This window comes from Oryx dammah, unplaced genomic scaffold, assembly GCF_014754425.2.
Source record: "Oryx dammah isolate SB20612 unplaced genomic scaffold, SCBI_Odam_1.1 HiC_scaffold_11050, whole genome shotgun sequence".
In the NCBI taxonomy this organism is placed as follows: domain Eukaryota; kingdom Metazoa; phylum Chordata; class Mammalia; order Artiodactyla; family Bovidae; genus Oryx; species Oryx dammah.
The window spans coordinates 11,787,382-11,802,657 of record NW_024080444.1 but is presented as its reverse complement, the minus strand read 5'-3'; the positions used below and the strand labels follow the sequence as shown (position 1 = coordinate 11,802,657).

The 15,276-nt window shown below is 42.8% G+C and overlaps 1 protein-coding gene across 5 annotated transcripts in view; it reads left to right on the top strand.

The window, feature by feature from the left end:
* Window positions 1-14,696, top strand: part of LOC120860231 (RNA 3'-terminal phosphate cyclase-like protein) — a 63,700-nt gene extending 49,004 nt beyond the window's left edge. For 4 of the 5 annotated variants that reach the window (XM_040236015.1, XM_040236018.1, XM_040236017.1 and 1 more), the window contains 2 exons: window positions 2,970-3,073; window positions 13,925-14,696. In XM_040236015.1, the coding sequence (XP_040091949.1) occupies window positions 2,970-3,073; window positions 13,925-14,075 (255 nt within the window). In that variant the 3' untranslated portion in view covers window positions 14,076-14,696. The remainder of the gene's footprint in view (window positions 1-2,969; window positions 3,074-13,924) is intronic. The other variant, XM_040236016.1, reaches the window with a different exon arrangement.
* The last annotated feature ends 580 nt before the right edge of the window (window positions 14,697-15,276 follow it).

The window sequence follows — 15,276 nt, the reverse complement described above, 5'->3', positions numbered from 1 at the left end:
CAAGACAGAAAACATGCAATCTGGATTAGGTTATTATTTTTTTTTTACTCTAGTTAAATTCTACCTTAAGCCATTTAATTGTGGCTGGACTGCGTTTTTTTGTTTTAAATCATTAAGAAAACTTCTTTTGTGTGGGTCTGTGATCTTTAATTGCTAAAAAGGATCAAGATGCTTCTTGTTTTTATAATAATTCTTTGTAAGTCTGTGATGTGACATGGTTTAAATAAGTAATAAAAATCCATCTCCTTTGGTACCATTTATTTTTACCAAAGTTTTAATCCTCTGATCTAATTCTTCTTGTTCCATTTATGTCTCATTAGTTACCAAGCCCTCTTGATTCCATTCCAGACTTTCTGGAACTACCCTAGCCTATCCATCTCTCTGGCACGATCTACTACCCTCTTCCCTTCCACACCAACCTCCTCTGATTAGACGTACTGGCTTTCCCTTCTTGCTGAGAGGAAATCCTTTCCACATTCTCTCCAACATCCTCTTCAGTCTAAATCTTCCCCCCTAAAACAGTGATCTGATCTTGTTACTCCTGTGCTCAGAGACCTTCACCAGCTTCTCACTTTCCCAGGATAAAATCAAAACCCTTGACCCGTTGAGAAAAGCCGTGCCTTAGCCTCCCTGCTCCGCCTTGTCCCTGCAGTTTCACAGTTCTCCTCAGAAGGCACTCAGCCACTTTCAGGCTGGCCTCCTGGCTGTTCCTCACTGGCCCTGGGTCATGTTTTCCCCCATCCTCCTGTTCTTCTTCCCTCTCCAAATCCTGCTCATCACTCCAGGGCCAGCTCAAATCCCCACCTCCACAAAGCCTCTCTCTGGTATGACTACCCCTACCCCACCACCTTGGCAGTCATGGTGCCCTCAACAGCATAGCTTCATCTTCACCTTGAACTGTTACTGGTTCCTGCTCATACATATCTCATCTTTATAGTGAGACTGAAGCTACTTGGCATAAGGATTGTATCTTCTGCTTTTGGAGTGGCCCCACCACTCCCTCCATGGTGTCCTGTACACAGACCCTAATATATTTATTGCAGTGAAGTGTTGGTCCAGCACATAATAAAAATCAGTCGAGGGACTTCCCTAGTGGCCTAGTGGGTAAGAATCTGCCTGCTCATGCAGGGGACACGGGTTCGATCCCTGGTCCAGGAAGAAACCATGTGCCTCGGAATAACTAAGCCCATGTGCCACAACTACAGTACGCCTGTGCTCTAGAAACTGTGCTCCTCAACAAGAGAAGCCACTCCAGTGAGAAGCCCTCGCACCGCAAGGAAGAAAAGCCCCGGCTAGCTGCAACTACAGAAAGCCTGCACAAACGGCAGTGAAGACGCAGTGCCGCCAAAAAGAAATAAATTAGTAAAATAAATAAAAATCAGTTGAGAATGGCAGAATAGCACTATAGTGATAGGAAGCAGAGACTAAAGAGAACAGTTTTAATTTTATGAAACGAGTGAGTTCTGTAAAACAGAAATAGTGTTGTTGGTCCATATATTCTCCCTGGGGTCAGGTTTTCCTTTTAGATGGAAATATATGTGCTATAACTCTTGTTCTAAAATTTGCTAAAGGAGATAAATATTGTCCTTTATCAACTCAGGTAGATTTAAGAAGAGCAGATTTTCATAAAGCCTGGCTGGAGGATCCACTTCCTGATTTTCTTACTCCATTGTAGGAAGTCTTAACAGCAGAGAATGAGTGTCTGTATCAGGGAATTGACTTACTTCCTACCCTGCACACGTTGAAAAAGGAGAGAGATGTGCTCACATAAGCAGCAGTAGGCAACCACCTAACCTGTTCAAAGTCTGGGAGATTCTAGCCTTGAACGATGATTAAAAACTAGATTTCATGGTTAAAAACTAGATTTCTTGTGATGTGTGCAAAATATGTTGATGTCATCCTGCTTTCACTATTTACAATGCAAGTTTAAATTGTTTTAGGAACAAGGGAAGTTGTCCAGTGGCTAAGATTCCATCCTCCCAACAAGGGGCCCAGGTTCAATCCCTAGTCAGAGAACTAGAGCCCATGTGTTGCAGCTAAGAGTTTGCATGCTACAACTAAGGATCCCGCATGCTGCAACTAAGACCCAGTGCAGCCAAATAAATGAATAAATATAGCTATCTAACTGACTAAATAAATTGTTTTAAATAAAGTTATCCCAGAAAGAATGATCTGAAGTAAAGACACTGTTTAAAGCACGAATGGAAACAGCAGGAATGCACACGTCAAGTGTAAGAATGGCTAAAGTGGTTGAGAAATTCAAGAATGAGAAAAGAAAAGCAACCACAGCACTTATACTTCAGGAGAAATTTTTGAAAAGAATTCTGTTCTGCTTCTTGATTTGAAGGAACAGGGAAAATGAAAGATAATGCATAAATAGTAAGAGTGGAGGGACTGGATTTGGGAGGTTCTCCAGTTCTAAGGCACACAGGAGGAGCTGAAGAGGGGAATCTAATGGGACATGGCATGGAGTTTCTGAATATAATTAAATAAGTGTTTCAGGTAAGACCTTTGAAAGGGAAGGGTCCTTTCATGTCAGATTAGCGGTGGTGTTCTCTGAAAGATTAATGAGTAAAAATGTCATTCACTTAACCCGTGTTAATTACCTGTGCTTTGCCTATGAATGATTATGCCTTTTTGCTTATATGTCCTGCTATGGGTTTAATTACGAAGGGAAAGTTTCATTTTTCCTTAGATATACCTCAGTGAACTTCAATGTCTGTTGATTCTGATAGTCTCAACTCTTAGAATTATTTTGATTAACTGTTAGTTTAACCCCCTACAGTTGTTAATATGAGGATAACTCTTTAAAAAACCCTTACTCAGTTTTATTATTGCTTGAACTTTGCAGCCTGCTCTTCTGTGTGTCTGCTCTGGGCATCTGTGTCTTTTTTTTCCTCCCTCTGTTTGATTGGTTTTCCATTATCTGATTGGTACAATATTAATGTTTAAAGTGTTTTTATTTACAGGGTGGATGCGTGGACTCGACCAACCAGAGCCTGGCTCTATTACTCATGACCCTTGGACAGCAGGATGTTTCCAAAGTCCTGCTCGGACCACTCTCTCCCTACACGTGAGTTGTTTTCTTTCAGCCTCCTCATGCTGTCCACTTCTGTTCCCTGATAGCTCAGTTTGTAAGGAATCTGCCTGCAATGTGGGAGACCTCGGTTCTATTCCTGGGTCAGGAAGAACCCCCTGGAGAAGGGATAGGCTACCCACTCCAGTTTCTTAGGCTTCCCTTGTGGCTCAGCTGGTAAAGAATCTGCCTGCAGTGCGGGAGATCTGGATTCAGTCCCTGGGTTGGAAAAGTCCCCTGGAGAAGGGAAAGGCTACCTACTCCAGTATTCTGGTCTGGAGAATTCTATGGACAGTCGCAGAGTCGGACATGACTGAGCGACTTTCACTTCACTTCTGTCCTCCAGTTGCACAAAACCACAAAAGTGTTATGTTGAACACTGTCCTGTTCACTGTCCTGGACACTTGATTGTACTAATCCATAAATGAGCTAGAGGTTGTCATTTTCATCTGGTGTCTCAAGGATTCGGCCTTCTTTTCTTTCCTGCAGTTTCTTCCTGTCCATCTGTCACGCCCATGTCCTTAAAGCTGTGTGATAAGTATTTTGACAGTTGTGTCTGTGCTTTAGACCTTATTTCCATTTTGGAGGTATACTATTATATATAGCTTGGGTGTTGTTGTTAATTTTTATTTTATTTATTTATTTTTTTGAAACAATGATAGACTATTTTTCTGGGCTCCAGGATCACTGCAGATGGTGACTGCAGTCATGAAATTATTATTATTTTTTTTAATTTATTTATTTTAATTGGAGGTTAATTACTTTACAATATGGTATTGGTTTTGCCATATATCAACATTCCTCTTTTCTCTAGCTATAGGAAAAAGGACTGCCTTTTTGTTCAAAAGACAAAGTTCATAGTAACACCACTGGACTAGCAGGGAAATGCAGAAGTGAGTTTGAGGCCAAGGGGTTGTTATCAGAAGTTGACTGCTGGGTTATTAAAGTAGGAGATCCAAAAAGAGCAGATCCTCAGAAGACTTGAATTCTAAACAGCACAGTGAAAAAAAACATTACTGAAAATAAGTGAGGTTGCTGTGAACAGCCCCTTTGAGCACTGATATCTGTACATGTGTCTGTGTACTTGAAGATCGTTCTGTAGCCACCTACGGGTGGGTAGCTTGGGAGGAGTGGGCCTTGGGTGCAAGGGAATATTCAGGTAGATATGAGACTGAACTGTCCTTTTTCGGTTATCATGGTACCGATGCTGTATATCTGAAAGGTACAGTACTGTGATAACTGAAGAATGGTGGTGCCATCACGTTGAGAAGGGAAGTGCACTGCAGAGGGGCTGGTGCACCACTGGACCATGGTGCTGTGGGCAGAGACCAGAAGATTCTTCTGGAGGCTTTTTTTTTTTTCCTGTAAATTGATGGTAGAAGGCTCTCTGAAACAAGGAAATGGAAGAGAATACATTCTGTTAGCAGTGTGGAAAGACAGATAAGCAGGAAACTGGTGAGAACCACATTATCTCCTGATAACTTGTGTAAAGTAAATGTTTCACAGGACAGGAAATCTGAAATTGACTAATCCTAAATGACATGCTGACATGAGGAATCAACATTGCTGAGAGAGACTTTACAGTTAGCACAGCACCCGAAGTGCAGAGATTGGCTTTCCGGTGATGATTTGCTGGAAGTGACTGGCAGCTGTGTGACCACCACAGCCCACTCCAGCTTCTTAGCCAGTCTCATCGCTGCTGCTTTCCCAGCCTTGGTTTCGGGGCCTGGCCGCTCACCCAGCCTGAGGCAGCGTCTAGAAATGTGTGTGGTCATGGGGCATGGGGTTTGGCAGAACATTATGTGAAAAATGGAATGTATATTTTTATTTTTCCTTGACACTTTTTTTTCTCTCGCTTTTAGAGTTTTATTTTTTTCAGTTTGCTACAGAGCCTTGTATAGTCTTTTTAAGTCAGCAAACTCTGTGGAGATGGTGAAGATGTGACTGGACATTTCTTAAAGTTCCTGTGTCCTTGATACACTCCCTCACTAAACATTAATTGCAGTGTCTTGTCTTCCAGAAACCTTGCCTAAAATTACACATCTCCTGGAAAACAAAGTAGTCTGCTCTGAATGGAGCTTTACAGAAGTGGGACAAATTGCAAAATTTTATGTTTTGAGCCTTGGGCCTGGAGCTCGCAGGAAATGTTCCTCTGGGTTACCCGCCTCCCAGGGCGTCCTGCAAGAGGAGTGGCCAGGGGCTTGGAAAGGGCAGCCTCTCATCTTTCAGTAAACTAGCATGAAGTGGTGGTGGGAGGGGGTGTTTTTTTGAAAACTGTTGCTATTTGGGACCCTTCTTCCCTTAATCATCATGGAAAGCTCCAGAAGCCCAAAGTGATGCAGGGCAAAGGTGGGAAGAAATACATGAGCTGCAGGGCAAAGGTGGGAAGAAATACATGAGCTGCAGGGCAGACAAAGTTATCATCACCTGTTTACATACAGGCATTACTTACTTACATTACGTTAATGGTGAAAAGGACAGAATCCACTGTCAGGTAGATGGCATGAGGGGACAGCTTATCCTAGTTGGATTCAGGAACTTTGGAGACCAAACTATCACACTTATTTTTATGTGAGGTTAAAATAATAAAAATCTGCTTTCTGTAACCTCAGATTTCTAAAGAAAATCAGAAGCAAGATCCTCCTTGGTTTAAAGAAATGTATTTCTTCTGGCAGTTTTCACATTTTGATTTGTATAAATAATTTTAAAAATGTATTTACAGAGCACTGGGATCAGGCAGGATAGTTTTTTTCCAGCAGTGTTGCTTTCAAAAACCCTTTCTGGAAAATAAGGGTCCCTTGTTTTTCTACTTTCATCTTTTCTCTTATTGCAGGATGTGACTGGTAATGATTTTCTGTGTTACTTGAGAAAGTAAGTCAATAGGTATGAAATTCTTTAGGAAAGCCAGAGATTTTTTTTTTTCCCCTAGTAAAATGAAATAGTATTGGATGACATGGTGGTAATGTGAAGAATCTTATTTCTTTTCAGTTTGTGGAGTTCTGGGTGGTTTACAATTGGTAATGGTGATTCTACGTTCCCTTCAAAAAGCTTAGTTTTACAGTTTAGGGACAGTTTGTACTTCATTTAAAATTATGGTTACATATCAATGAGCGTCTTAATTAGCGCTTTTAGAAAATGTTTATGATCGGAAACTGCAGCGACTACAGTTCTCTGTGTTCTTCCAGTGCACTGGTATTGGAGCCCAGCCTATCTGGATTTCAGTTCTGGCTGTACCTTGCAGCACTGGGAGACTCTGGACAAGGTCCTTGGCATCTCTGAGCCTCAGTCTCACCCATAGAGATAGTCATCGGTCCTGAAGTCATGGGCTTGTGGAGGTGGAGTGAGGCTTTTAGACGAGATTGGGCACTGAGCACTCCAAACAGCATGCCTGGTGAAGCTCCATCAGTGCTCGACGCACAGGGAAGTCCAGTCTCCTGTTTAGGTTATTTTGAAGGCCAGGAGGAGTTGCTTTGGGTGATCTCAGGCCTGAAATCAGCTGTAAATTGTCTATCTCTAGATCTGCGTCCACTAGTTTTTAAAATGTATGACTTAGCTTCCTTTAGTCACATTAATAAACAGATTACACATATTTTACTTACTATTCCCAAGAATTCTGTAAGTTTATTTAACAACATTTACCAGGTGTTGTTTTACTTGCTTTACAAATACGAACTCGTTCAGGTTTCACGATAACCCCACAAGGGTTTAGATAAAGACAGGTACTGTTGCACACTCTATTTTATAAGTGAGGGGACTGAGACACAGGTTGAGTCACATGCCCAGGGTCACTCACAGTCAGCAGCTGAGGTTTTTGAACTCTGACATCCTGTCCCTGACCCACTGTGCTCTTCAGTAGAGCTGGGATTCATACATGTTATTGGACTCCAGGTACCTCCCTGCCTGGGCAAGGGTGCCATGCTATATCTTCTCAGAGTCCTTGTTTCAAATTGTCATAAGATAATTTCCTTCTGTCTTTCTTTGGAAGTCTAAAGTAAACCATGTCACTTTGTTTTATGCCAGTTTTAATAACTGATGTCTTTATACTATTTTTGCAGTGCTGGGGAGTGAGCGTCCTTGTCAGACGCTGACTGATGGGCGTCGTTGGCTCACCCAGCATGTAGCACAGCGATGTGAGGATCAAGGCGAGAGATGCACAGGAGTACTGGGAGCTGCTGGTCGAGCCTGCTGTTTTTTGGGTTTGTTGCCTAATTGCTCTCTAGGAGCCAGCACAACACTTGCCGCTGTATTTACATCTTGGGAGTGGTTTAAATGCTGCAAAGCCCTGCCAACTTACTATACTCTGAGCCGCAGAACACATTTGGAATATGGTAAAAACAAGTGATATCCTTACTTTTCAGATGAAAAAGAGGTCACCTGCTCATAGTTAGTTGTTGGCTGAACTTGGCCTGGGGCCCCCATCTCATGAGAGTGCAGCCTACCTGGCTCTCTTGTTTCCTGTTGCCTTATAATGGAGTTTAATAACTTCATTCCTGGAGCAGAGGTCAGTGGGGCTTTGGGAAAGTTGCTCTTTGGCAGAAGAAGTACCCCCAATACATCTAAAAGCTGCCGTGCGTGTAGCGACTTCAGGGGGCCCCAGTGAGCAGATTCTCTTCCCACCCCTCAGCTTGCAGATCAACTCCTTAGAGCCCAGAGTCTGAGTGGCTTGGTGGAGCAGGAAGCAGGACCCTCTGGCATGGTTCGGTCTGTGGAGCTGCCGGAGGGAGCTCACTGTGACTGCTCTCACTGCCATGCTCTAGCAGGCTTTAGAGGGGACCTGCTAGGAAGAGCTGTATTTTAGGGGCAGTGCCAGGCAACCTGGCAAATGGGCAGATGACTGAGAGCCCAGTGGCCTTCACCTGCTGACCAGTAGTGGTGGTGGGAACAAGCTGCTCTTGGAAAATACCCGGGAAAAATTACCTCTGTGCTCTAGGAGTCTCTGAAACCTGCTTGTCAGATGCACTGGAGCCTGTTTATATATATAAATCACTTTGTTCTGGGGTGGGGGAAGCTCACTCTGGATACTTCTCTGAGTCAGGATTTAAATTCTCCACACAGGAGTTGCATAGTCCCATTTGCCTAAAATGGTTAATCTGAGAAGCTGCCAGTCACACCATGTGGGGGTTATCTGTAGAGGAGCAGGGCTGTCCTCCGTATCCCCTGGGTACCTCTTCTCCTGGCTCTGTGGCTGGTCTGTATATCTAGGAGGTGTGGGTCTATTGTATGGTGTTTGGAAGGGAAGGAAAGGGGAGTGGTGCCTTAGGGGCCAACATGTGGCTGTGGCCATGCTGAGCTGTGGGGCTGTGGAGGAGGATGTGGGCCGGCCCTGAAGGTGACTTTGTTCAACTGCATGTAGAGTTGGGTGAATTTATTCTGTTTGATTTTCTTAAGGAGACTGTTAGGATTCCATATTGTCTGAGGTTATTTCTCATAGCAAAAAAAAGCTATATTTGCATTTTGCTATCCCAAGCAGCAAGCGACTTAGGGATAATGAGGCTGGAGGGGAAGGGGATCATAAGACATACCTTAATCCAGCCTTTACACAGTCTTCTTCAGACTGGCTGGAGGGTTGGCAGAACATTATGTAAGAAGTGGAACCGACTTTGCTTTTTCAAACACTTCCAAAGGCTACAAATACCCCATGCAACTATGCAGGCCTGCACACTCAAGCCTGTGTTTCTGCCCTCTTTCTCCAAGAGATCAGAAGCAGGCTGTGGCCTCTTAGGAATTCTGCCAGATGGGGAGGGTGTCTGGTTTTTCTAGCACAGTTGAGCAATTCAGGTAGAAGAATGAAGTAGCCTGGGGAGGCTTTCGGGCCTGTGTGAGAACCGAGGCTGCAGCAAGAGAGAACAGGCTGTTTGCTTCTTAGAATGTAGACGAGTGGGTGAGATGGCTGGCTTTTTCTTCATTACTGCCAGCTGGAAGCTTTGCCCACAGATGTGGACTATTTATCTGTGGCTTTGATATCTTTGTTTTCTTTTTTCCCTAGGGCAGGGTTGAGGCGGTTGTAAGGCTGGGACAGAGAGCAAAAATCTGAAAATTTCAATTGGTTAGTAAAATGGGATGGAGAAGGCAATGGCAGCCCACTGCAGTACTCTTGCCTGGAAAATCCCATGGGTGGAGCAGCCTGGTAGGCTGCAGTCCATGGGGTCGCCAAGAGTCGGACACGACTGAGCGACTTCACTTTCACTTTTCACTTTCATGCATTGGAGAAGGAAATGGCAACCCACTCCAGTGTTCTTGCCTGGAGAATCCCAGGGACAGGGAAGCCTGGTGGGCTGCAGTTTATGGGGTCGCACAGAGTTGGACACGACTGAAGTGACTTAGCAGTAAAATGGGAAAGCCAGCAGGGGAAGAATGCTGCTGCTGCTGCTGCTAAGATGGAAATGAAATAGCACGATTTAAGGTGGAAGAGAGAGCAAAGGAGTGAGGAATTATTCTATGAGTGTGCACGCATCACCCTGCTGTCCAGGGTGGTTACTGTTCCGTTCTGTAACCCCTGTCTCAAGCAGAAAGGATATGCAATTGTTCAGGCTTGCTTTTCCCCTTTTTGCCTTTTCCCTCTTTTGTCTAGATTAATGAGGACAGAGGGGTAGGAGATGGTGGAAAATACAATAGACTTTAGACTTAGCTTGGAATACCATGTGAGGATGGGAGCCAAGGATCAGTTCTTTTTTTTCTTAACTTCACAAAATTTTAACCAGCTTTCAGTTCAGTTCACTTTAGTCCCTCAGTCGTGTCTGACTCTTTGCAACCCCATGAACCGCAGCACACCAGGCCTCCCTGTCCATCACCAACTCCTGGAGTTCACCCAAACACATGTTCATCGAGTAGGTGATGCCATCCAACCATCTCATCCTCTGTCATCCCCTTCTCCTTCTGCCCCCAATCCCTCCCAGCATCAGGGTCTTTTCCAGAGTCAGCTCTTCGTATCAGGTGGCCAAAGTATTGGAGTTTCAGCTTCAACATCAGTCCTTCCAGTGAACACCCAGGACTGATCTGCTTTAGGATGAACTGGCTGGATCTCCTTGCAGTCCAAGGGACTCTCAAGAGTCTTCTCCAGCACCACATTTCAAAAGCATCAATTCTTTGGCACTCAGCTTTCTTTATAGTCCAACTCTCACATCCATATATGACTACTGGAAAAACCATAGCCTTGATTAGACGGACCTTTGTTGACAAAGTAATGTCTCTGTTTTTTAATATGCTCTCTAGGTTGATGATAACTTTCCTTCCAAGGAGTAAGCATCTTTTAATTTCATGGCTGCAATCACCATCTGCAGTGATTTTGGAGCCCAGAAAAATAAAGTCAGCCACTGTTTCCACTGTTTCCCCATCTATTTGCCACGAAGTGATGGGACCGGATGCCATGATCTTAGTTTTTTGAATGTTGAGCTTTAAGCCAACTTTTTCACTCTTCTCTTTCGCTTTCATCAAGAGGCTCTTTAGTTCCTCTTCACTTTCTGCCATAAGGGTGGTGTCATCTGTATATCTGAAGTTATTGATATTTCTCCTGGAAATCTTGATTTCAGTTTGTGTTTCCTTCAGCACATCATTTCTCATGATATATTCTGCATATAAGTTAAAGAAGCAGGGTGACGATATACAGGCTTGATGTACTCCTTTTCTTATTTGGAACCAGTCTGTTGTTCCATGTCCAGTTCTAACTGTTGCTTCCTGACCTGCATACAGGTTTCTCAAGAGGCAGGTGAGGTGGGCTGGTATGCCCATCTCTTTCAGAATTTTCCACAGTTTTGTGATCCACACAGTCAAAGGCTTTGGCATAGTCAACAAAGCAGAAATAGATGTTTTTCTGGAACTCTCTAGCTTTTTTGATGATCCAGTGGATGTTGACCATTTGGCCTTTTCTAAAACCAGCTTGAACATCTTGGTTTACGGTTCATGTATTGCTGAAGCCTGGCTTGGAGAATTTTGAGCATTACTTTACTAGTGTGTGAGATGAGTGCAATTGTGCAGTAGTGTGAGCATTCTTTGGCATTGCCTTTCTTTGGGATTGGAATGAAAACTGACCTTTCCAGTCCTGTAACCAGCTTTATTGAGATATAATTCGCATACCACACAGCTTATTTAAAATGTACAATTTAGTGGGTTTTTAGTTTATTCACAGAGATATATAAATGTAACTACAGTCTAATTTTAGAACATTTTCACCACCCAGAACGAAAGTCTTGCCTATTTACAGTTATTCCCAATTCTTCTCATCCTACCTTTGCAGCCCCAGGCAACTCCTAATCTGCTTTCTGCTGCTGTAATAGATTTGTTTGTTCTGTCCAATTCATATAGACATAAACAATATGTGATTCTCTGTGACTGGCTTGTTTCACTGAACAAAATGTTTTCAAGGTTCATTCATATTATCACATATATCAATACTTCATTCCTTTTTATGGCTGAATAATATTCCATAAACCACAATTTGTTTGTCTATTCATCAGTTGATAGGCATTTAGGTTGTTTGTACTTTTTGACTGTTATGAATTAATGCTGTGTACAAGTTTTTGTCTGGATATATGTTTTCATTTTTCTTGTGTATATACCTGAATGGAACTGCAGGATGAAACAACTGACTCCTTGTTTCACATTTTGAGAAACTGCCAGACTGTTTTCCACAGTGGTGGTACCATTTTACATATCTACTAGCAGTGTTTAAAAGTTCAGTTTCTTCATATCCTCACCCATACTTTTGTTATTACCTTGTTTTTTTCAGCCTTTCTGTTGGTTTGTGAAGTGGTATGTCATAGTGATTTTTATTTGTGTTTCTGTAATAACTAATGTTGAGTTTCACATGCTTAATGCTGTATGCATATCTTCTTTAGAAATTTTTATTCAGATCCTTTGCTCATTTTAAAATTAGGTTATTTGGTTTTTTATTATTGAGTTGTAAGAGTTCTTTATATGTTCTAGACACCAGACCCTTATGAATTAAATGATTTGCAAACATTTTCTCCCTTTCTGGATATTGTCTTTCTACTTTCTTATTAATGTCCAGACAAGATTTTAATGTTGATGCAGTTCAGTGTATATCTGTTTTTTCTTTTATCACTCTGCTTTTGATTCTGTATGTAAGAAATCATTGCTTAACCCAAGATTATAAAGATATTCACTTATGTTTTATTCTGTGAGTTTCATAGCTTTAGCTCTTGCATGCAGGTCTTTGATCTGTTTTGAGTGAATTTTTGTGTGTGATATGATGAAAGGGTCTAGCTTCATCTTTCTGTGTGTGAAGTTGTTACAACACCATTTGTTGAGATTATTCTTTCCTCATTGAATTACCTTGGCACCTTTTAGAAAATTAGTTGGCCATAAATGTGTGGGCTCAATTCTTGACTCTCAGTTCTGTTCCATTGGTCCTACATGTCAGGATCAGTATTTTGAAAGCTCCTGGTGTGATTTCACATACATTCTGGGTGGCGAGTGTTTGGACAGTTTGATTAGGAGGCAGCACAACGCAAGGTTGCTGAAGTACTTCATGAAAGACGTGCAGACTGTCTGTTCTTAACTAAACCAGAGTTTCCCAAATTGGGCTGGTAAGAGTCACCAGGGATGAGGAATTACCCGGGGAGACAAGGCCTGGTTCAGGGTGGAGGGGGACGTGTGGCCTGTATTTCTGGGCTTTCCAACATGGACATTTTCTCTTCACCAATTGCCAGTTGGTTGAAACCTTCAGGAAGTTGCTTGTTGAGTGAACTATGGTCAGTGCTACGACCAGTCTGCTGGAGTGATGCCGGATCTGCTAGGCCAGACCAGTAGAAGGCTGCATACCTGAACCGGGGTCCTTGCACAGAATTGTTGCTCCCACAGTGTTCTTGGGGTGAAGCCATCACTCTGTCTTGCGGGAGATGGCAAGAGAGAGCTCCTTGGAACTCCTCTCCATGTTGACTGTGAGCACTTCCCTGGTCACCTTCGTTATTGCCTTCTGCTCTATATGGGGTTTCCTGGGTGGTTCAGAGGGTAAAGGATCTGCCCACAATGGGTGAGACCCAGGTTTGATCCCTGGGTTGGGAAGGTCCCCTGGAGAAGGGAATAGCTACCCATTCCAGTATTCTTGCCAAGAGAATTCCATGGACAGAGGAGCCTGGCGGGCTATCGGCCATGAACTTGCAGAGTTGGACATGATTGAGAGACTAACATTTTCACTTTTTCTGCCATATTCACACAAATATTTTATACCTACATTTCCTTCTCATTTACCTTGTTTATTTAAATTTCTGATTATGGAGAAAGTGTATATATATATATTTCAAGGATATTTATGTTGTCTGCTCCACTAGCCTGAAAGCTTCATGAGAAGGGAATTTTGGTTGACGGCAATGTCTCCAGCACCAAGGACAGTGCCTTGCCTATAGTAGGCACTCTGTAAATATTTATTGAATGAATGAAGGACCTGTCAAGATCAAACAGTGGAGAGGGCAGCTTCTCTCTTTCAACATCGGCAGCAGTCACTCTGCTTGGTTTTAGCTTCATGATACTGTGAATCATCAAAGCATGTGTTTCTCTGTATGAATCACTTGAAGATTAATGCCATATCCCTGTCTACTCTAATGTGCTTGTAGGAGTAACCTCCCTACTTTTCATTTATTTACTGAGTTTGTCTAGTGTGCATCTCTGCAAGCTGTCTAAAATCATCTTTGGAATCTAGCAGGCTGTAAATAAATGCTATTTAATCGGCTTTGATGAGAATTTCTTAATTTCAATCTTTTCTCCTGATCCGGGAAATTCAGTTCTAGGTTGGCAGAGGAGGAGAATTTTTGTGAAATCGAATTCCTCTTTCATTTTTCCCTCCTTTTTTTACCCCCTCCCTTTTTTTTAATTTTAATTTTTATTTTTTAGGATAGAATTTTTGCGGCATTTGAAGAGCTTTTTCCAGATTATGTTTAAAATTGAAACCAAACCATGTGGTGAAGAACTCAAGGGAGGGGATAAAGTGCTGATGACTTGTGTTGGCATTGGCTTCTCCAACCTTAGCAAGACCCTCAAGTGACATTGTCAGACGATGAAAGGCCCAAAGGCTTCTAGACAACGCAGAAGCTGCCAGGGAACCAAAGGGACCAGATTCATCCAGGACTTTCCAGCTTCCCATTTGAAAACAATCAGGATATCTGAACAAAGGACATCTCTCTACCTTGTGGTTTTCAGCCATTTCTCCAGGGCAGACATTCCTCAGGAGGCCCAGTCACAACAGGAGCTCCCTCGGCTTACCTGGATGAAGGGTGTGCCTTCGGGACCCAACTGGACTGCTACAGCATCACAGCTGCGTTTTAGCACTGCTTCCTGACCCCACATCCCTGGGCTTCTGCCATATGGCTATTTTCCAGACCTTTGGAGTTTGTTACAGTTCCTTCTGCAAGGACTGACCCCCCTGAATATTGGTTTCTGTGCAGGGATTAAATGAGGTACTATGAGTGGAAGCCCTTTATGAATAATGCCATGTAATGCAAATGTCAGAAATTGGTGTGTTAGACCTTTTTACCCCTTGTCTTCTGAATGGACTACTATCTTGGAGATACACTGCTCCCCATCTGGTTCATTGTATGTGGATATTAAGGGAATGAATGACTAGGGAGTGCAAGGATCCAACTAAAGTTATTGAATATTTTCTATATCTCGGGTGTGCTATGCATGTTCTCATTTAATTCTCCCAATAGCCCAGTGATGTAGATTTGATTATCCCCACAAGAGAAATTCAAAAAGGATATTTTATTCCTTTTGAAATTTGATAATATAGAGATATTAGCTCTCCTGATTTCAAGAGCTAAGTATCAGAGTCTGGAGTTTTATGCTACTTGCAAGCTAGTAAGTTAGATTATTACTGTTTCACGGATGCTAACAGAAAACATGAAAATCTCATGTCATAGACGAAAAGCTTTATTACTCAGAGCACGGGAAGCAGCATGAGCTCTACTGGTTTCTTTCTCCAAGTCCCACAAGATGTGGAGAGTCTGCAGGTATGCCATGCACACTGGTGGTTTGCATCACAGGCAAGGAGCATGCACATGTGAGAACTCCACCTCTTACAAGCCTGCTCTTTATTCCAGATAGGGACATTACTTCACCTCTCAAGACTGCTTGCTGTGAACACGTGATAGGAAAGGGCCAGGATAAAAGCCTCCCCAGCAGGAATGTGCAGGAACACTCAGGACTTGTGGTGATTGTACCTGCTGCTAGTAGAGGCTACAAGTGGT